This window comes from Ictalurus punctatus, chromosome 26 (genome assembly GCF_001660625.3).
Source record: "Ictalurus punctatus breed USDA103 chromosome 26, Coco_2.0, whole genome shotgun sequence".
Taxonomy (NCBI): Eukaryota; Metazoa; Chordata; class Actinopteri; order Siluriformes; family Ictaluridae; genus Ictalurus; species Ictalurus punctatus.
In genome coordinates, this window is record NC_030441.2 from 20,272,772 (window position 1) to 20,293,621 (window position 20,850).

At 46.8% G+C, this 20,850-nt stretch overlaps 3 protein-coding genes across 10 annotated transcripts; 1 reads left to right on the forward strand and 2 right to left on the reverse strand.

Moving 5' to 3' along the window:
* Window positions 1-6,794: 6,794 nt before the first annotated feature.
* gpank1 (G patch domain and ankyrin repeats 1) lies at window positions 6,795-10,131 on the reverse strand. Of its 3 annotated transcripts, none has more exons than XM_017457770.3 (5): window positions 10,057-10,131; window positions 8,499-8,809; window positions 7,752-8,047; window positions 7,531-7,652; window positions 6,795-7,438 (listed from the first exon to the last, which is right to left on the reverse strand). In XM_017457770.3, the coding sequence occupies exons 2-5, from the start codon at window positions 8,788-8,790 to the stop codon at window positions 6,985-6,987; spliced, it is 1,164 nt and encodes a 387-aa protein (XP_017313259.1). In that variant the 5' UTR covers window positions 8,791-8,809; window positions 10,057-10,131; the 3' UTR covers window positions 6,795-6,984. The 3 variants fall into 3 exon arrangements, with proteins under 3 accessions (XP_017313259.1, XP_047007413.1, XP_047007414.1); XM_047151457.2 differs by having other exon boundaries at window positions 8,499-8,904; window positions 10,057-10,119; XM_047151458.1 differs by lacking the exon at window positions 10,057-10,131 and having other exon boundaries at window positions 8,499-10,050.
* A 139-nt stretch (window positions 10,132-10,270) lies between these two features.
* Window positions 10,271-15,381, reverse strand: LOC108258776 (zinc finger protein 568). Of its 3 annotated transcripts, XM_017457678.3 has the most exons (4): window positions 15,252-15,381; window positions 14,320-14,504; window positions 11,444-11,705; window positions 10,271-11,367 (listed from the first exon to the last, which is right to left on the reverse strand). In XM_017457678.3, exons 2-4 carry the CDS (start codon window positions 14,488-14,490, stop codon window positions 10,601-10,603), a joined length of 1,200 nt encoding a protein of 399 aa, XP_017313167.1. In that variant the 5' UTR covers window positions 14,491-14,504; window positions 15,252-15,381; the 3' UTR covers window positions 10,271-10,600. The 3 variants fall into 3 exon arrangements, with proteins under 3 accessions (XP_017313167.1, XP_053532226.1, XP_053532225.1); XM_053676251.1 differs by lacking the exon at window positions 14,320-14,504 and having other exon boundaries at window positions 15,252-15,318; XM_053676250.1 differs by lacking the exons at window positions 14,320-14,504; window positions 15,252-15,381 and adding an exon at window positions 11,807-14,313.
* LOC108258769 (bifunctional apoptosis regulator) lies at window positions 15,241-20,331 on the forward strand. Of its 4 annotated transcripts, none has more exons than XM_017457665.3 (8): window positions 15,241-15,374; window positions 16,270-16,530; window positions 17,016-17,205; window positions 17,286-17,464; window positions 17,585-17,729; window positions 18,982-19,137; window positions 19,259-19,461; window positions 19,668-20,331. In XM_017457665.3, exons 2-8 carry the CDS (start codon window positions 16,280-16,282, stop codon window positions 19,861-19,863), a joined length of 1,320 nt encoding a protein of 439 aa, XP_017313154.1. In that variant the 5' UTR covers window positions 15,241-15,374; window positions 16,270-16,279; the 3' UTR covers window positions 19,864-20,331. The 4 variants fall into 4 exon arrangements, with proteins under 4 accessions (XP_017313154.1, XP_017313156.1, XP_017313153.1 ...); XM_017457667.3 differs by having other exon boundaries at window positions 15,344-15,484; window positions 16,278-16,530; XM_017457664.3 differs by having other exon boundaries at window positions 15,346-15,484.
* Window positions 20,332-20,850: the final 519 nt, after the last annotated feature.

Consider the following 20,850-nt stretch of genomic DNA (forward strand, 5'->3'; position numbering starts at 1 on the left):
CTGAGAGTCCTTCAGGTGCCTTTTGGCAAACTCCAGGCGGGCTGTTATGTACCTTTAACTGAGGAGTGTCTTCCGTCTGGCCTCTCTACCATACGGGCCTGATTGGTGGAGTGCTGCAGAGATGGTTGTTCTTCTGGAAGGTTCTCCTCTCTCCACAAAGACACGCTGGAGCTCTGTCAGAGTGACCATCGGGTTTTTGGTCACCTCTCTGACTAAGGCCTTTCTTCCCCGATCGCTCAGTTTGGCCGGGCGGCCAGCTCTAGGAAGAGTCCTGCTGGTTCCAGACTTCTTCCATTTACGGATGATGGAGGCCACTGTGATCATTGGGACCTTCAATGCTGCAGAAATGTTTCTGTACCCTTCCCCAGATCAGTGCCTCGATACAGTCCTGTCTCGGAGGTCTACAGACAGTTCCTTGGACTTCACGGCTTGGTTTGTGCTCTGACATGCAGTGTTAACTGTGGGACCTTATATAGACAGGTGTGTGCCTTTCCAAACCATGTCCAATCAACTGAATTTACCACAGGTAGACTCCAGTCAAGCTGTAGCAACCTCTCAAGGATGATCAGTGGAAACAGGACGCACCTGAGCTCAATTTTGAGTGTCATGGCAAAGGGTGTGAATACTTCTGTACATGTGCTTTTTTGTTTTTTATTTTTAATAAATTTGCAAAGATTTGAAACGAACTTCTTTCACGTGGTCATTATGGGGTGTTGTTTGTAGAATTTTGAGGAAAATAATGACTTGAATCCCTTTTGGAATAAGACTGTAACATCACACAATGTGGAAACAGTGAAGCGCTGTGAATACTCCCCGGATGCTCTGTATGTATAACAGTATAACATCCTAATAATAAAACATAACAGTATTTCACCTCATTATAAAGTGGTGTTAAAGTGAACAGAATCTCCATGAAGCTTTGGGTGTCCTGTACTAGCATGGGGAGGTGAGATTAGCCAGGGTGTGCTGGTTTGCCTGTTTGCTAGCTAGTCGTGTTAGCCTGTGCAGTGTTTATACTGTATTAGTGAGCTGAAGATATTCTAGTTCAGAGTTTATTATTAAATTGGTCGTAACGTTAATGTAAGTCACACCTTTAACTCAGTTATTTTATTCATCTGTTTAATCCTGAAAATAAGATAAGTTTATAAATCCAGACACAATCAGCCATAAGAAACTGTTGCAGAATGTGTGTGTGTGTGTGTGTGTGTGTGTGTGTGTGTGTGTGTGTGTGTTATATGTCTAAAAGTGCATTATAATGTGTACAGGTCCCAAAAGACAAAATGCAGAGAAATAATTAATAACCCAGTGTGAGTGTCTTCCTTAAGCACTCGCTAAGACAATGAGCCTGACCTTTCAGCCATCCACAGGAGACACACACACACACACACACACACACACACACACACACACAAACACACACACACACACACACACAAACACACACACACTCATGAATCAGGCATGAACCCGGCTCTCAATCTCTCTGACCCCAGGGAGAAGGAAGGTGAAGAAGACAAGACGTGAGATATGTGTGTGTGTGTGTGTGTGTGTGTGTGTGTGTGTGTGTGTGTGTGTGTGTAAGGTCACCCCATAGTGGGTCTGACGTACTGCAGCATGATATCTCAGCATTCTGCTGCATCTGTCTCCTAAAACTAAAACACACACACACACACACACACACACACACACACACACACACACACACACAGACACACACACACTTTCCTAGTTGTATGCATATTCACAGGCTGCCTGAAGTCGTTGAAGTTAACGAGCTTGTGATGTTGTCAGTGTTGCACTGTCTCAGGCTCATTAACTCCATTTCAGTGGTTCATGATAAACAATAAAAACTCCAGAAGAACACATGAACTGACCTCCAGAACCTCACGGATGAGCTCCATCCAACTACGTAGCTTTGTATTTGAGTGAACAGTACTCTTCTAGCCATTACTCGTTACATCTCAAACCTTCTTATACCATCCTGAGATCCACAAACACCTGCTTCCACCCAGATCCCTCCTGAGGACCAAAAACTCTGGCTCACGTCTCCAGCTCCTACCATCCTGCTACCATCCAGACCCTGCTGCCGTGTAGACAACAGGAGTAGGAGCCACACTGGAGCAGGAGACATCAGGATGTATTATCTGGAAGGGGGAGATGCCCTGAGGCCTCAAGAGCTAGGAGTATGTGTGCCTCCTGCTCAATCTTCACCGAGGACTTAAAGCTCCCATCTGATTTCCTACACCAGCCATGCTGAGAACTAAAAACTCTCGTTCCCATCAGAACCCCAATCCTATCACCCTGAGGACCCAGTGCCCTTGTTCCAATGCAGGTCCTTCTTCTACCATCCCGAGAACTACAAACCTCTGGTGCCTTTAGAACCCTGCGTCCTTGTAGTAACAGGAGGAGGAACCACACTGGAGCAGGAGCCCGTAGACATCTGGAGTAAGAGCTGGAGGTGTGTCTCCTGCCCCTACCATCATACGGACTAAAAACTCTAGGCAGAAGGAGCATATCATCCCGAGGTCTCCCCGAGGAATCTCAGTTCCTCTGAAGGTTTATTTCCCCTCTTTATCTCCACCTTCTGGAGTTGTTTTGTGTTAGTGTGTAAACTGTATATTTGTGTATTTGTGTGTGTGTGTGTGTTTTGTTCGGTTTTAAGCTAGCAATGTGCAAATGTGTGTGGTGAAATGTTTCTCAGCTCTTTTCAGCTTTAGCGGAGTGTGAACACACACACAATACACATCTTCCACCCCACAGGACAAAGAGCACCAAAGAGTGTGTGTGTGTGTGTGTGTGTGTGTGTGTGTGTGTGTGTGTGTGAGCCACTCATTCACAGCTGATTAAGTGTAGATCTCTGTGATGGAGCTCCAGCTGCATCTAATCCATTTTCTCCTCCCTCGTCCTAACCGACACAAACTGAGAAGCTCCAGATCCTCAGTCCAGTCACAGCTAACCACGGTGTCGCCCTGTAGATCTTCACCAACTCCTGCAGTCACCTGCTCATGTCCAGTGACATGGTGAGGATCCACATCTGCTCTATGGAAACACTCTACAGGTGTCCCTCAAAGCTCAGAGCTGGGGCCCCTTCATGTGTGTGTGTGTGTGTGTGTGTGTGTGCGTCTATACACATTGTCTGTAATATCTCCACATGGTTTCTCCTGCCACTTCTATGCTGATGACCTTCGACTCATTGAGCCTCCTGACCTCAAGATCTCATCATGGATTTCAGTTCATCACCTAACGTTCAACAGATTTTGTTAACAATAACCCTGGTTTTCTTTTCAGTCAGAACTTGCTTGAACTTGTGTGTGTGTGTGTGGTGTCACTGTGTTGAAGTTCTCTGACTGGATTAGTTGCAGTGCATTATGGGATTTGCCCCCTGCTGTTATTGAAACATCTTTCTTACTAAGCCCCCCTTCTGCATGGTTTTCTTTGATGTTTGTGGACGAGTGTGTTTTTGTCCCGTTTTTACACCCAGCAGTCAGAATAATTGACGTGGTGGCTTTGAGCGGCGGCCGGCACAATGAGGCCTCCTCTCGCGCCCTCCTCTCGCGCCCTCGCTCCCTTCACCGGGACGACAGAGAAAAGAGACGGGGAAAATAAAAGGAAAATATTTGAATGTTAAAGCGAGAGTTAGTGTTTGCCGCTCTTGAAGAGTGAAGCACCTACCGACGAAAAGCCGCGCCGAGCTCCCGCCTGCTCCCGTCGGCCATCTTTGATGAGGCGCCGAAATGACCTCCGGTGGCGTGTCTTCTCACCGTCTCACAGTCTCGTCCTCCTCTCATGTCTCCGCTCGTCCTTTTTTCTTTTTGTCTTTCCGTTTCTTTCGCTGCATGACAGCATGTGAGTGTGCCCCCGCCCCCTCCTCCCCAATAGCGCCACTATTAACGGGATTTGGTTTGGTATCGTTCATTTCCATTTCTCTTTTTATATCCCTAGCGTACAGGCTAACGTCTGATGATCAAACACGCGCTTCGGAAAAAGGAAAAAGCGCTTTCGTGTCACGGCGGTGTCACGTCGAGTCCTCGCACGCTGTCGGACGGCGGGAACCAGCTGCCCTACCACTACACTCTGTCCCGCTCTTTACTCCACCCACGACGGACAGCACGGACGCTTTTATTAACCACTCAGTCAAAGTGGCGTAAGATTACCGCTACTCTGCTAACACTTAGCATGCTCAATCTGCTTGTCTGGCGCCATTTGATGGAGGCGGGCAAATATGGCCACACCTCTCTTCTAATTATAATACGAGAAGGTGCACATCCTCCTCGTCCATAACTGTAGTTCATCACCACTGACTGCACTACCCATAATTCCTCACACAAAGAGAATCGTACAAAGCTGTAATAGAAGGTTATAACAGTGTGTATTAGTCGTGCAGCGTGGTTATTACTGTGTAATTATCATATAGAGGTCATTTTCAAAATATTTCTTCATCTGAACCAAAGAAAAGCCTCAATAAAGAGGGAATACAGTAAATATTGGGTGAAGGGGCGGTCCTTGGGGAGGGGCTGGGGCTCTTAAGTGTTGGACAGTGTAACAAGCAGCCGCCATGAGAACCAAACAGGGATATGTGGGCGGGATTAGACATACAGCACATCACTGATTGGTCAAACACGATCGTTAAAGAATCAGCACGTGGGGAGGCTGAGATCCTCAGTCATGTGAGACAACATTCCCATCGAGTACGACACGGAACGTTCTGGCAAATAAGTAAAAATAAGCGATGAGGAAAATGTACATTTACTTTCAAATGGAAATGATGTCACCAAACCACACCCACCAAACCCCACTTTCCTGAGTAGCTGGGGCTTGTTTGATGGGAAACAAACACCTGGCCTGAGTACGGATACTTCTGGGGTCTGATTAGTGAGGAGCTCCTCACACAGCGTCTGAGAGCTTCTGTACACCTTTCTGGACACCAGATTCTGAATGTTGGAGGCTGCGATCTGATTGGCTCTGATCTATTTCTCCTCCGATCACTCCATCCGTCATTCTCCAGATCTGTGACCTAACAGTTTATCGTGTGCTATCATCATCTCATAAATGGAGGCCATTTCTAGATCGTTTCCATGGTAACCATTTGAAACATTTACACGTAAAAACGTTTTTTTGTACTTATTTATGGAATTTTACAGAACATTCTGTTCATATTTTGTGTTCCGTCATCAGTGAGGCTTCATGCAGGTAATATCATTCATCCAGCTCTCCTGCTACCGTTCTGGATAAACGTGTGTGTGTGTGTGTGTGTGTGTGTGTATAACAGCAGAAGGCAAACTAAGACTCCGGAGACCCACAGAGCTGTCTCACCACACACACACACACACACACACACACACACACACACACAGAGCCAAAAGGTCAGGACATGCGCGGCTAAACAGATGCTAATCCTCTCCTCCGGGACACAGGGATTGAACGAGACGACCTTTACTGTGCGAAAGTATATGTGTGTGTGTGTGTGTGTGTGTGTGTGTGTAGTGGGACGGAGCTGTGCTCCCTCTGTAAACACTACGTGACCTGATTATAATGTTTGTGTACCTGTAGACGTGTAGTTTACTGTGTCCTCTCCGTAATGTTGTTATAAATAGATAGTGTAGTTATGACAGTTAGCGAGTTAGCTCATCTGAGGGAGCTGGTCATGATGAACGGCTAAGCTAAGCTAGCGATGATGGTGTATATATTGACTTTAGGTGAGTTATGATGTGTTCACTAATAACACATTTATTTAGTTTCATCTACAAACCACAATATTGTCACTTTTCTCTCTCTCGCTGTCTGTCTCTCGCTGTCTCTCTCTGTACGTCTCTCTGTCTCTCGCTGTCTCTCTCTGTGTCTTTCTCTCTTGCTGTCTCTCTCTGTATGTCTTTCTCTCTCGCTGTCTCTCTCTGTATGTCTTTCTCTCTCGCTGTCTCTCTCTGTGTCTTTCTCTCTTGCTGTCTCTCTCTGTATGTCTTTCTCTCTCGCTGTCTCTCTCTGTATGTCTTTCTCTCTCGCTGTCTCTCTCTCTGTACGTCTCGCTGTCTCTCTCTGTATGTCTTTCTCTCTCGCTGTCTCTCTCTGTATGTCTTTCTCTCTCGCTGTCTCTCTCTCTGTACGTCTCGCTGTCTCTCTCTGTATGTCTTTCTCTCTCGCTGTCTCTCTCTGTGTCTTTCTCTCTCGCTGTCTCTCTCTGTATGTCTTTCTCTCTCGCTGTCTCTCTCTGTATGTCTTTCTCTCGCTGTCTCTCTCTCTGTACGTCTCTGTCTCTCTCGCTGTCTCTCTCTGTATGTCTTTCTCTCTCGCTGTCTCTCTCTCTGTATGTCTTTCTCTCTCGCTGTCTCTCTCTCTGTACGTCTGTCTCTCTCTCGCTGTCTCTCTCTGTATGTCTTTCTCTCTCGCTGTCTCTCTCTCTGTACGTCTCTGTCTCTCTCTCGCTATCTCTCTCTCTGTATGTCTTTCTCTCTCGCTGTCTCTCTCTCTCTGTCTCTCTCTCATTGCCCACAGGGCATCATGTTGATACTAGTTGTTGGGATTTGTGGATGTTATTATGCAGCTTTGATGAACATTTTCCTTTCACAGGATGTAAAAGAATGTAAAAGTGAGTTTGTGGGAAAATGTTGAATATCAGCCGAACGAAACCCTCCTGTGGACACGCCCACTGCTGCTTAACGAGCGTATTCTGCAGCGCGTTACTGCAGGTACAGGTACGAGTGCACTGCCTGCAGCACTACAAGCAGGTTTACACACCTGCCTTCACTGGAGACGTTAACAAACAGCAGCTGTGTTTTAATAAAACTTCACACTACAGATTAAGGAGGGTTCCGGTTTATTTTTGGTGTTTTATCGCATTAATATCAGTAGAAAATAAAAATAAGCACATTTACAGTGTGAGATAGAGAAACCTTAGTGACAAAGTAATGTAATGAAACAGATCAAGTAAACAGTTTGTCATGTCTCACGCCACTAGAGGGCAATGACTGCAGCAGCAGAGGTGAAAGGTCATGAGTGGATGTTGAAGGAGGAGCGGTAATCTCTCTCCCACTGTCTCTGCCTCTCCTCCGTCCTCTTCCTGACCTTAGCACTGACCGTTGTCCCTCGTTCCTGTCTCTCCTCTCGTCTTTTAGGCGCCCTGCGGACCGCCTGCACGTCGTTGGCCTTGAAGTGCGTGACCTTTGACCTGGGCGCGGGCCCGAACCCGAGGCCGGCCGTGTCGGATTTGAACACGGTGCCGACGGGGTTGCGGCGACCCGAGTGTTCGGGACCGAGGCCGGAGTGAGGGTTCCATCCCAAACGCAGCATCACCTTGTACCCTACGCTGGAGGGAGTGAGACAGTAATGAGGGAGCGACGGAGGACGCTTCAGGCTGAACTGGTGCAGCGTGGACAAGGTGTGTGTGTGTGCGCTGTCTGTGTAACACACCTCACACACCTCACACCACTGAGGGCGAGGGGAGCTGGGGGGAAACATACACACACACACTTTATAATATTATATATTATTCTCACATGTACAAAGTGCACTGATTAAAAAAACGCACACACATACCTGTGTGTTGGGTCAGCAGGTGTGTGTGAGGCGTGTGAGTTCTGTGTGAAGCTGAATTGCTCCAGTACAGTGACGACATCGTGATGACCAGCGAGACGAGCCAGATCACGTGCATCCCTCCCCTAGAGAGAGAGAGAGAGAGAGAGAGACAGACAGAGAAAGAGTGAGACAGACAGAAACACAGAAAGAGAGAGACAGAAATAACACCTGTCTCCCCTCACCTGTGAGTCAGTGATTGTTCTCCACAGCGCCCCCCTGTGGAGCAGGACTCGGACAGTGTCGGTTCTGCCGGAGTACGAGGCGCTCATCAGCGCGGTCCAGTTAAACTGGTCTCTGAAGTTCACGTCACAGCCTCGTCTCAGGACGTCCTCCACGCCCCGTACGTCCCCCTGCTCCGCACACCGCAGCAGCCTGTAACCGTCAGGACGGCCTGCGGGGGGCGCCGCGACCGAGCTCTCCACCTCACCTCCAGTACTCTTCACCCCTCCTTCACAAGCTCCGCCTCCTTTTCCATCACCTTTAACAGAGAAAAGAGTAAACACGCTCTATAATATCAGATATAAACGCCGGGCGCCGCATTACAGCCGCATGGGTTAGTTAAGGGGTGCGTAAACTTTTTATATCCACTCTATAGTATAAATTATTGTACTTTTGATCTTACACATTTCTAAGTATCATATTATATATGTCCTTTTATAGTTTATTCTGTTTTATTTTGTCTCTGTTCTATTACTTGTCTATTTTTGACCAACTTTAGTGTTTATTTTTTCTATAAAACACTTTCAGCCGCATGTTAAATGTATGTAAACTTTATTGTTGTTGTTGTTGTTGTTGTTGTCATCTTTGGGTGAGTGTTGGAAGAATATAAACACTACGTCTGGTGTTTTTGTGCCTGGTTTTGAAGTAACATCATGAAGAAGAAGCTCAGAAACATCATCACATTTCTGTAGATTCTGTAAATCACTCACTCCGTCCTGCTCTCCCTCGTCGTCTCTCTCTCCTCTCCGCCCTCCTCTCGTCTCTCCTCTCGTCTCTCGTCCCGTCTCTCCTCTCATCTCTCCTCTCGTCTCTCCTCTCATCTCTGCTCTCGTCTCTCCTCTCCGTTCTCCTCACTCCGTCCTTGTTTTCAAACAGACTCTGGTAAAAGTCTCTCACTTCCTCTCCGTTCAGCGCTGCTGCAGGTCTCTCTCTCTCCGTCTCTCTCTCTGTCCATCGCTTCTCCTCCTCTCTCGCCCGGATGAAGTACCCGGAGAGTCTCATGGCACAGAGGTGTTAAATCCTGTGACGTTAGAAGCACTTCAATTGAACAGCTCTTAAACGAGTCCTCGGGTTTTATGGAGCCTGCTGATTTTTGTTGACGGTTTTCAGCTGCAACTAAATGTTTTTATGTTTAAATATTAGCATTAAAATAATTCACAAAAATCCTCGACTCTCATGGATATCAAACAATTACAAACACAGCACAGCTTTATCACATAAATATCTGTGTATTTCACTGTCTTGGTCTCACACCTCGGTCAGTGAAAGCTGTTTTTAAACGTGATATATCAGTAAACGTGGCCTGATACGTGACAGTCGTGTGTTTAATGAGGATTCAAATATTTTAGACTGAAAAAGTGAAATATAACGATACTCGAGGACGTTTCCACAATACACGATGCGGATCAGGATATATAACTTACCAAACTAACACACTGTCTGAAAAACATTAGGAAAATAAACACACAAAAAAGTCTGTGTTTAAACTGAGATTCACGATACTTTTTTAAAACTCATACAAAGACAAAGAAGATTAAAAATGTTTTAAATTCCATCTAACGAACAGCATCCGTCCCGTACCATTTAATCTGTAATGATTAAAAACCATAACAACGATATCTCAGAACAAATGATCACATAATCCTTTATCACGATATCGATAGTATATCAATACATCACCCAGCACTATGGGTTGATTATAAAAACCCACAAAACAACAGAAACCATCACAAAAATTCTAATGGTTTCCACTACAAATAACATTAAAACCATCAGCTGTTAGCCCTTAAAATTATTACACCATTATTGGTCCTTAATGGTACCCACTAGGCATAACATGCCACCAACAGAAGGTAACAAATTTCCAGTAGAAACCGACAGGGACCATTAGAGTTTCCATTAAAACCAATTAAATTCCCATTATAACCATTACAAATTCTATTGTTTTTAATGTAAAGGTTCTGTGTACTGATTACAGTTTGCTCATATTATTGTTCGCTCATTTCCATTTTAATAATTTACTTTTAAATGATTAACATATTTATAATCTCTATAAACAGAACATTATCACACATTAACCCCGGAGTGTGTTTACACCAGTCTACTGAACATCTACTGAACATCTACTGAACACAGGGAAGCCAGAAACTTCACCGCCCGTTAAAAACCTTACAAAGTGCGTGCTGTTGTTTCTTATTAACTCTATAAACTTTATGTGTTTATACACATATTGATAGTAAAACGGTGAAACGATAACTGTGTAGTTACCCAGAGTGTGTAGCGCTGCGAGTCTCGCGTGAATCAAGCCTCAAAACCGGACTTCCGGTTGCGCCAAGACGAAATATTTCAAAATAAAAGTCAAACAACGATAACCCTAAAACATGTCATATTTTAATGAAATTCTGCTTCTGGTATTTGAGCTTAAAAAAAATATGCTTATGAAGAAATGACAGAGACGTTACATAATCACAACATGCAATAAGAAGATCTGAAACTGTTTAATTTCTCTTCCACAGAGCAAATGAACATAAATATAACACCAGTGTTTGAACAGAAACCAGTTTAAAGTAAAGGAGATCCACAAGCCAAAAATATTCAACTTTAAACACAGTCAATGATTTTGGCACGAATTAGCTGTAGATGTTTTGAAACTAAAAACATAAGCATATCTACTCTATAGCTAGTGCAAGAGGCGGAGCTTTCTGAACTGAGATGCGACATGACTGACAGGTGGATAGAGCTTTTACCGCCTGGTGCGCCAAAGAAACGTCACTAAATATCCCGTCTCACACACAGTGGGGGTATGGATGTGTTACTCTGTAGTCTGGTGCTTTGTGGAGTACTCTACAGACACCACGCTTCCTCCATGCGGAGCTCTACTGTGCTGTTTCCCTGCGCTGTGGATTTTCTGATGCGTCTTGAGGTGCTCGGTCCGAGCGAACGTCTTCCCGCACTCTGAGCAGTGGTAAGGTCGCTCTCCGGTGTGTGTCCGCAGGTGAATCTTCAGCTTCGTGGACTGTGTGAAGCGTTTCTTGCAGACGGTACACTTGTATGGTTTCTCGCCCGTGTGTGTCCTGCGATGCGTCTTCAGTCCGCCGAGCAGCGCAAACTGTTTTCCGCAGTACGAGCACTCGTACGGCTTTTCTCCCGTGTGCACACGCTGGTGTTCCTTCAGCCGGTCCACTCGGATGAAGGCCTGCTGGCACTCCGAGCACGCGTACGGCTTCTTCCCCGTGTGCAGTCGCTCGTGGATGGTCATGTGACTCTTCGTAGAAAACTGTTTCCCACAGAAGGAGCACTGGTACTGCCTCTGCTCCTCCAGCGGAACTTTCCGGGCATTCCGAGAGTCTGGGAACAGCGAGCAGCATTCCTTCTGATGCCTGACGAGCGAGGACGTGTAGGAGAAAACCTTTCCGCATGAGCAGTGAGGAAGCGTCTCTCCAGTGTGAGTTCTCATGTGCGTTCTGAGAGTCGATGGTCGGGAAAACGTTTTTCCGCACTCGGGGCACATGCTGGACTTTTTTCCCTGGCTTCTGGACCGTTTCCACCGCTTTTCCAAGAATGACATGTTGAACTGATCTGCAGTTATAAAAAATAAAGAAAACATTTTTAATCGCTCAACAGGTAGTGTATTTCACTTTATTTGTACACACACCGTCTCCTGCGCCGGACGTTTCTTCCTGTGTGATGTGTGTGTTCAGTGTCGGCGCCGCCCTGCAGTCCATCAGCTTTACCGAACACACCTTGAATGGAGTGTGTTCATCTCCATCCTGTAATGGCTCCGCCTCCTCTCCCTTAGACACACCCTCCTGTAGCTCCTGTACCTCACACACACTCTCTGGAGTGCTGATGGAGGATGGTTCAGTTTCACACACACTCAGTCCTCCGACACAGTCATGTAGTGTTTGTTGTTTCTCCTGCAATGAAACACACAGGTACTACATTATTATATTATTACTCCCATCTTAAGGCTGATTCATACTTCTGCAAACACGTGAGGGTGTCATGTGTCACTCACACAGGTGTCCACCTTCATACTGGAACAAAATCTTACCACTGCTACCCGTGACCCCCAACTCCGTCACCACTGTTACCCATAAACCCCGCCTTCTCCGTCACCACTGTTACCCGTAAACCCCGCCTTCTCCGTCACCACTGTCACCCGTAAACCCTCTCTCCGTCACCACTGTTACCCGTAAACCCCGCCTTCTCCGTCACCACTGTTACCCGTAAACCCCTCTCCCTCACCACTGTTACTGGTAAACCCCGCCTTCTCCGTCACCACTGTTACCCGTTAATCCCGCCTTCTCCGTCACCACTGTTACCCGTAAACCCCCCCCTCCGTCACCACTGTTACCCGTAAACCCCTCTCCATCACCACTGTTACCGGTAAACCCCGCCTTCTCAGTCACCACTGTTACCCGTTAATCCCGCCTTCTCCGTCACCACTGTTACCCGTAAACCCCCCCCTCCGTCACCACTGTTACCCATAAACCCCACCTTCTCCGTCACCACTGTTACCCGTAAACCCCTCTCCATCACCACTGTTACCCATAAACCCCCCACTCTCCGTCACCACTGTTACCCGTAAACCCCCCCTCTCCGTCAACGCTGTTACCCGTGAACCCCTCTCCATCACTACCGATACCCGTGAACCCCTCTCCATCACTACCGTTACCGGTAAACCCCCCTCCGTCACTACCATTACCCATGAACCCCCTCTCCGTCACCACTGATACCCATAAACCCCTCTCCATCACCAGTGTTACCCATGAACCCTCTCCATCACCACTGTTACTCGTGAACCCCCTCTCCGTCACCACTGATACCCGTGAACCCCCGCCGTCACCACTGTTACCCCTAAACCCTCTCCATCACCACTGTTACCCGTAAACCCTCTCCATCACCAGTTACCCGTGAACCCTCTCCATCACCACTGTTACCCGTGAACCCTCTCCGTCACCACTGTTACCCGTGAACCCTCTCCGTCACCACTGTTACCCGTGAACCCTCTCCGTCACCACTGTTACCCGTGAACCCTCTCCGTCACCACTGTTACCCGTGAACCCTCTCCGTCACCACTGTTACCCGTGAACCCTCTCCGTCACCACTGTTACCCGTAAACCCTCTCCGTCACCACTGTTACCCGTAAACCCTTTCCATCACCAGTTACCCGTGAACCCTCTCCATCACCACTGTTACCCGTAAACCCCTCTCCATCACCAGTTACCCGTGAACCCCTCTCCGTCACCACTGATACCCGTGAACCCCTCTCCGTCACCGATACCCGTAAACCCCCGCCGTCACCACTCTTACCCGTGAACCCCTCTCCGTCACTACTGTTACCTGTGAACCCGTCTCCATCACTACTGTTACCTGTGAACCCCCTCTTCGTCACTACTTTTACCCGTAAACCCCTTTCCGACACTACTGATAACCGTAAACCCCTATCCGTCACTACTGTTACCCGTGAACCCCTCCCCGTCACTACTGTTACCCGTAAACCCCTCTCCGTCACTACTGTTACCCGTAAACCCCACTCCGTCACTACTGTTACCCGTGAACCCCCTCTTCGGCACTACTTTTACCCGTAAACCCCTTTCCGACACTACTGATAACCGTAAACCCCTATCCGTCACTACTGATACCCGTGAACCCCTGCCCGTCACTACTGTTACCCGTAAACCCCTCTCCGTCACTACTGTTACCCGTAAACCCCACTCCGTCACTACTGTTACCCGTAAACCCCACTCCGTCACTACTGTTACCTGTGAACCCCCTCTTCGTCACTACTTTTACCCGTAAACCCCTTTCCGACACTACTGATAACCGTAAACCCCTATCCGTCACTACTGTTACCCGTGAACCCCTCCCCGTCACTACTGTTACCCGTGAACCCCTCTCCATCACTACTGTTACCCGTAAACCCCTCTCCGTCACTACTGTTACCCGTAAACCCCACTCCGTCACTACTGTTACCCGTAAACCCCACTCCGTCACTACTGTTACCCGTGAACCCTCTCCGTCACCACTGTTACCCGTGAACCCTCTCCATCACCAGTTACCCGTAAACCCTCTCCATCACCACTGTTACCCGTAAACCCTTTCCATCACCAGTTACCCGTGAACCCTCTCCATCACCACTGTTACCCGTAAACCCCTCTCCATCACCAGTTACCCGTGAACCCCTCTCCGTCACCACTGATACCCGTGAACCCCTCTCCGTCACCGATACCCGTAAACCCCCGCCGTCACCACTCTTACCCGTGAACCCCTCTCCGTCACTACTGTTACCTGTGAACCCGTCTCCATCACTACTGTTACCTGTGAACCCCCTCTTCGTCACTACTTTTACCCATAAACCCCTTTCCGTCACTACTGATACCCGTAAACCCCTATCCGTCACTACTGATACCCGTAAACCCCTCTCCGTCACTACTGTTACCAGTAAACCCCTGTCTGCGTCTCGGCACAGACACGTCATTTAACGCAGTATCGTTATATACCCAGATTGCTGTATTTAATACCCACAGCACCAGTCAGTCCTCTCTCCTCAGAAAGTTGGTTCAGCTCCCGCTGCAGTGATGAAACCTGCTGCTGTAGGTTTCTGATCTGAGCCAGAAGATCCTCCATGTTCCCCACGTCCACCAGAGACAGCTCGGTTCCCACTGACTGCTGGCAGGTTCTCCTGAGAGCTGACATTCTCACTTCAGGGGCTGTGTTTTTGTTTCCAGATGTTTGTGATTAAATCCCGTTATACCACTTCTTTAACCACATACACACATCAACACACTCACTCATGGAGAACTTTTTTTTAATAATCTTTTTTATAAACTCACAAAACATACTCATTTAATCCCAATAAGAACACACATCGAGCGAGAGAGAGAGAGAGAGAGAGAGAGAGAGAGAGAGAGAGAGAGAGAGAGAGAGAGAACAACCACACACTCGTTCTCCAAACCACTTTCTATATTCGAATTTCCATCGTCACACCAGCTTCCGAGCCAGAACCGGACGTGGTGAGTGTGTACGTGAAGCTAGCGCTTTCAACTTCCGGAAGCGAGATCATATCATTTAAAAATAAGAGTTCTAATAACACAAACGCATGCGCTGTTCCAAACAGATTCTAGAACGTGACACGATTATACTTTAATTAGTTAATTATTTAATAAAAACGGATTGATTATAGCCCCAGTGCTGCCGTGTTAAAACGGCAGAAGGAAGGCAGACGTTTGGAGTTATTTCACACCACTAATCATGAATTACTAGAAAATACTTTAAACATTGAGCACGTGACCTCTCGCTACCTGTTACACGTAAACCTGTCAGAGTGTGCAAACTTCAAGAGTACTCCAATTTACCGTTTACAACAGATCAATGAATAATAACAATTAAACAACAGCGGCAAAAACAGTAACAGTAATAATAACAAGAATAAGAATACGAATAAGAATTAAAATCACCTCATTGACATCTTGCATGAAACGTCATTAGGACCTGCAGTATTGTTATACAGGAAGTAAGAGGCGTTTGAACCCTGAATGGTTGGTTGCTCTTGAAGGCAGCACAGGTTTCTCTGTGTTTTGGTATGTTGCATTAGCACACTGCTAGCTTAGCTTAATCTTTAGCTAATGGCTGTGGTTTGATGAACACCTGTTTAATGTCTCCTAACTTTAAACACACACCGTTTCCTCAGGTAAAGTGTAAAGAGCATATAATTCTTCCTGTCAGAGCTGCAGTTAGCCTGTGAGCTAGCCTGCTAGCAATGTGTGCTAGTCTGAAAGTTATAGGTGTTGACTTGCTAGCTTTGTGTTAGCTGGCTAGCTATCAGTATTTGCCTAGCTATGTCTTTTAACCTGTTAGTAGACTGTTAGCTGTGGGGTTTAGCTAGTATGTGTAGCCTGACAGCTAGGGTGCTAGTTCTTTAGCAATGGGGTTACCTTTGCTAGCAGGTCTAAGAGTTTCAGTTTATTTTTATTTTATTGTGGGGCAGATAATTGTCCAGTGATTTTTTTTTTAAGGATTTCCAGGTGAAAATCTAAAACCTATTCAGGTTGCTAGCAATAACATTGTGTGTTTTAGTAGTAGCTGTTTGTGTTTACCTAGCTAGCATAAAGCTAACAAGTGTCAGATTGACAGCACCTCTAGTCTCACATGTTTCAGTGTTTCACCTGTGTAGCTCTCACCTGTGTAGCTCGTGTATTGCTCTCACTGCATTTTCACTTGTAACAATAGCCTGTGAAATTGACCTTTATACTGTGCATGTATGATATACAAGCAGTTTTCACCTACAACTTTGAACAGCCGATTTCACTCACCTGTAATTATTTACCTGTAAACCAAAGCTGTATTTCTACCTGTACATTTTACCTGGGTGTTTCACCTGGAGCCTTCATCTGTATAATCTTACTTGTAATTGCAAGCTGTATTTTACCTGTGCTGTTTACCTGTGCTGGTTTCACCTCATGTTATCTGTGTTAGGTGTACAGATATGGAGTGTGAAATCCCGCTGTCTGATCCTGAGTTAAGAACCCAGTCCGACTCTGGTGTGAGCGGTGTGTCGGAGTGTGTGTTGTTATGTCACTGCTGTTACGACGTGTTGGTGAACCCGACCACGCTGACGTGTGGCCACAGCTTCTGTCGTCACTGCCTCGCCCAGTGGTGGGAGTCGTCACGCCGCACCGAGTGTCCCGAGTGCAGGGAGCCGTGGCAGGGGTTTCCCAAAGTCAACATCCTGCTCAGGTTAAACCCACTCTCACCATCTCACACTCACCACTCTCACCATCTCACACTCACCACTCTCACCATCTCACCATCTCACACTCACCACTCTCACCATCTCACACTCACCACTCTCACCATCTCACCATCTCACACTCACCACTCTCACCATCTCACACTCACCATCTCACACTCACCACTCTCACCATCTCACACTCACCATCTCTCAATCACCACTCTCACCATCTCACACTCACCATCTCACACTCACCATCTCACACTCACCACTCTCACCATCTCACTCTCACCATCTCACTCTCACCATCTCACACTCACCATCTCTCACCCATCATGCACACCATCTCACACCATCTCTCACCCATCACTCTCGCTCACCATCTCTCACCCATCCCTCTCACTCATCACGCTCACCATCTCTCACTCATCACTTTCCTCATCTCTCGCATCATCACATTCATTGTGTTCGTCATTGTGTGTGTCTGTAGGGATGCTGTAGAGGAGCTTCACGGGGCCGACGTGAGGAGAAGGCTTAAGGAGATCCAGGATGACGCCCGGATCTCTCTCTTGCTGTTGTCGTTCCAGCGTTTTGGAGATAAACAGGCCAATTACAGATCTTCAGCAGGAAGAGCAGAGCGCTTCTATTTTGGAGTGTTCCTCACACTCTGCTGTGTCATGGTGTGTGTGTGTGTTCATTGGTCTCAGATGTACAGTCATATGAAGCACTGTAGTATTTTATTGTGTGTGTGTGTGTGTAGGTGATGTTTCTGATGTTGCTGCTGTATCGCTGGTCCAGTGGAGGAATTCGCCATGAAGACTTGGTCAGTAAGCCAATCAGCAGGTGGACGGTTGATGATGTCACACTGTGGATGGAGCAGCTGGGGGCATGGACCAGCCAGTACAGAGAAACATTTTTAAGAGAGCAGGTCAACGGCAGGTCAGGAACAAATCCACTTCCCCATGATCACTTCCCCTTAGGAAGATTAGGAACTGTAGGAAATGCTTTATTTGTGTGTGTGTGTGTTTGTGTGTGTGTGTGTGTGTGTGTGTGTGTTAGGTTGTTGAACCTGCTGGGTGATGATGAATTGTTTGGTGATCCATTTCACATGGAGAACCCCTCACACAGACGGGCCATCCTGCAGGAGATCCACAGAGTCCAGACCCTCGGGGTTAAACCCCCACGTAACCTCTGGGAGTACAAGGTGTCTGTCTGTCTGTCTGTCTGTCTGTCTGTCTGTCTGTCTGGAAAAAAGTTCACCAGCACAGAGTCAGATGTTATGACTTGATGATGATCCTTAGAACCTTCTCGGATTGCTTGATTTAGGTCTGATTTAGGAAAATGAAGGCCAGATCTTTAGTAGTACCTCCCCATTCCCATGAACGCGTGTACCTATTTCTTCACGTTTGACCCCCTGAGATGAGACTTTTTGGGGTTTCAGTCAGCCCAGCTCCATATGCTCTACTCCAACACCATCCAGAGGTTGAAAGGTGCTTTCCTCATTTCTGTGTGAAGACAGTGACCTCAGGTAGGCTGTGGGGTAATAATGTTCCAATGCCACGCAGTGGTCATCAGTCTACATTGCAATCGTGGGCTTGGAAATGTGCTATATGGCACAATAGTATGTGCACCCCTGACCAACAGTTTGTGGTTCTTCCCCAAATTGTTACCATCAACTTTAACTCAATTCTATAGAACATCTCTGTATGCTGTAGCTTTACAGTTTCCCTTCATTGGAACTCAGAGGAACCAAATCTGTTCCATCATGCACAAAGCGAGCTCCATGAAGACGTTGTGTGTGAAGGTTGGAAGAAGGTAGAAGAATTCGAGGGTCCTGCACACCCTGACCTCAGCCCCACTGACTCATCACCTTTGGGATGAACTGGAACTGGAGTCTCCTCACATCATCAGCACCTGACCTCAACCCCACTAACGCTCTTGTAGCTGAATGAACACAAATCCCCATAGCCACGCCCCAAAATCCCCATAGCCACACCCCGAAATCTAGTGGACAGCCTTCCCAGAAGAGTGTCGAAGGGGGAATAAATCTGGAAGGGGATTTTCAAGTGTCCACAAACTTTTGACCATACAGTATACCCCTTTGTCAGGTCTGTTCACTTGTCTGATCCGATTTTTTTTTTTTTTTTTTTTAAATCCAAAGCAACTTAAAATGGTTACAGGATATAAGGGTCAGGGGCTGGAGGACCCAACAGTGGCAACTTGGCAATGCTGAGATTTGAACTCCTCACCTTCTGATCATTAGCCCATTAGCCCACCCTCCTAAGTGTGTGATGATCTTCATGTGTGCAGGGGGTAGTTGTCAAACTTTGACACCTTGTTTAACATCCAGAAATCATAGTACACCCACTGGGCTAGTGAAAACTACCAAAACTACCATAAATATGCTAACAAATTTGCAAACTAGCATTAGAGTAATATTCTATCTTTCTTTGTAGGTGGTGAATGAAGGGAAGTCTCTGTTCCTGGTCTATGGGCTGAAGGACTCTCCTCGCCTCACCCTCCTCCTCCTCTACCTGTTTGACTATGATGCCTCCTTCCTCCCGCTCATACACACCTGCTGCACTTCCCCCAGTGAACAGAACGAGCTGACGGTGGGTCACACATTCGCACATCAGTCTGTTCAGCCGTCTGTCTCCAGTCTTCAGGGATGTGTGAACAGTTAACCGCTGTGTGTAGTAATATCTACATCTTAAGATCTGTCTGTGTCTGTAGGAGTGGGTGTGGCCTAGCCAGTGGCAGTGGGCGTGGTTTGTTGTGAAGTGGTTGATTGTGCCGTATCAGCTGATAGCGGCGTTTGCTTGTGATCAGCTGAGCGTGCACTACTGGACATCTCGAATAGTCATTCTGAATGCCGTACTGCTGTCCTTACGGGAGGGACACGCGGTGTGGCATGGGTGGACACCAGGAGTGCTCAGGTACGCTAACGGTTATGCTAATATTTACATTTATGGAATTTTGGAAGACGTACTTATCCAGAGCGATTGGCTGTGCATGCAGTAGGTCATAAGACACAACACACGCTGTGGGTTCACAATCACAGGTTCAGTACTGGTGTGTGTGTGTGTGTGTGTGTGTGTGTGTGTGTGTGTGTGTGTGTGTGTGTGTGCGTGTGTCTCTTCAGGATGCTCCCACAGCGTGCGGTTTCTCATGCCTGGGAGATGGGGATCCACAGCATGTTCTTCATGTTCCTCTGGCCTCTGCTTCCTCAGTGTGTGTGGAACGGCCTGTTCTACTGGGGCCTGTACTGCAGCCCTGCCTATAACACACACACCATCCTAAAGCAGCTCCTGCGCCACACATACGCTCACCGAGCGTGACACACACACACACCATCCTACAGCAGCTCCTGCACCACACACACACTCACAGAGCATGACACACACACACCATCCTAAAGCAGCTCCTGCGCCACACATACGCTCACCGAGCGTGACACACACACACACCATCCTACAGCAGCTCCTGCACCACACACACACTCACAGAGCATGACACACACACACCATCCTACAGCAGCTCCTGCACCATATGCACACACACTCTCTCCCTCTCGCTTTCTCACACACACACACACACACACACTCAAGAGATTGCATCAAAGATTGGCCTATTTACTGAACAACCAATGAGATGTTATCACAGTCTCCACTGACCAATGACAACCCAGCTGTAGATGACCTCCATAGTGTGAGATGGAGTCTATGAGGACTTTGTTCTGTGTAAACATCTGGAAATCAAACAGGAACTTGAAGATTCAGAATTAATAAAAATTATGTGATTTGTGATTTTTCTGTCTGTCTGCCTGCCTGCCTGTCTGTCTGTCTATCGATCGGTGTGTGTGTGTGTGTGTCTGCCTGTCTGTCTCTGTGTATCTACCCGTCTGCCTCTCTATCTGTCTGTCTGTCTGACATCATCCTGAGTGTGTAATGTAATGAGAAGGTGATTATATTTCTGCTGTAGACGGATTGTTAATTTAACTTTGAACATGAAGGACTAATGTTGTGTGTGTTTATTTCCAGTGTAATTATTTCCAAAACTCTTTTTATTTTTATTAATCTTATTCTGATTTTATTTTTGATATTGTTTTTTAAATTGTTGTTAGAGCAGAGTTTATAAATAAATTCTACACAATAAAAATAAATTAAAGTGAGTTGAAGGGAAAATCACTGAATCCGTTTAAACATGAGCATGACACTTTACTTCATATGTAATTTAATGATTTGGTTTTGTATTATTTTCCCCAGTGAGTGTGATGATGATGTGCTTTAATAAAGGTGTGTGTGTGTGTGTGTGTGTGTGTGTGT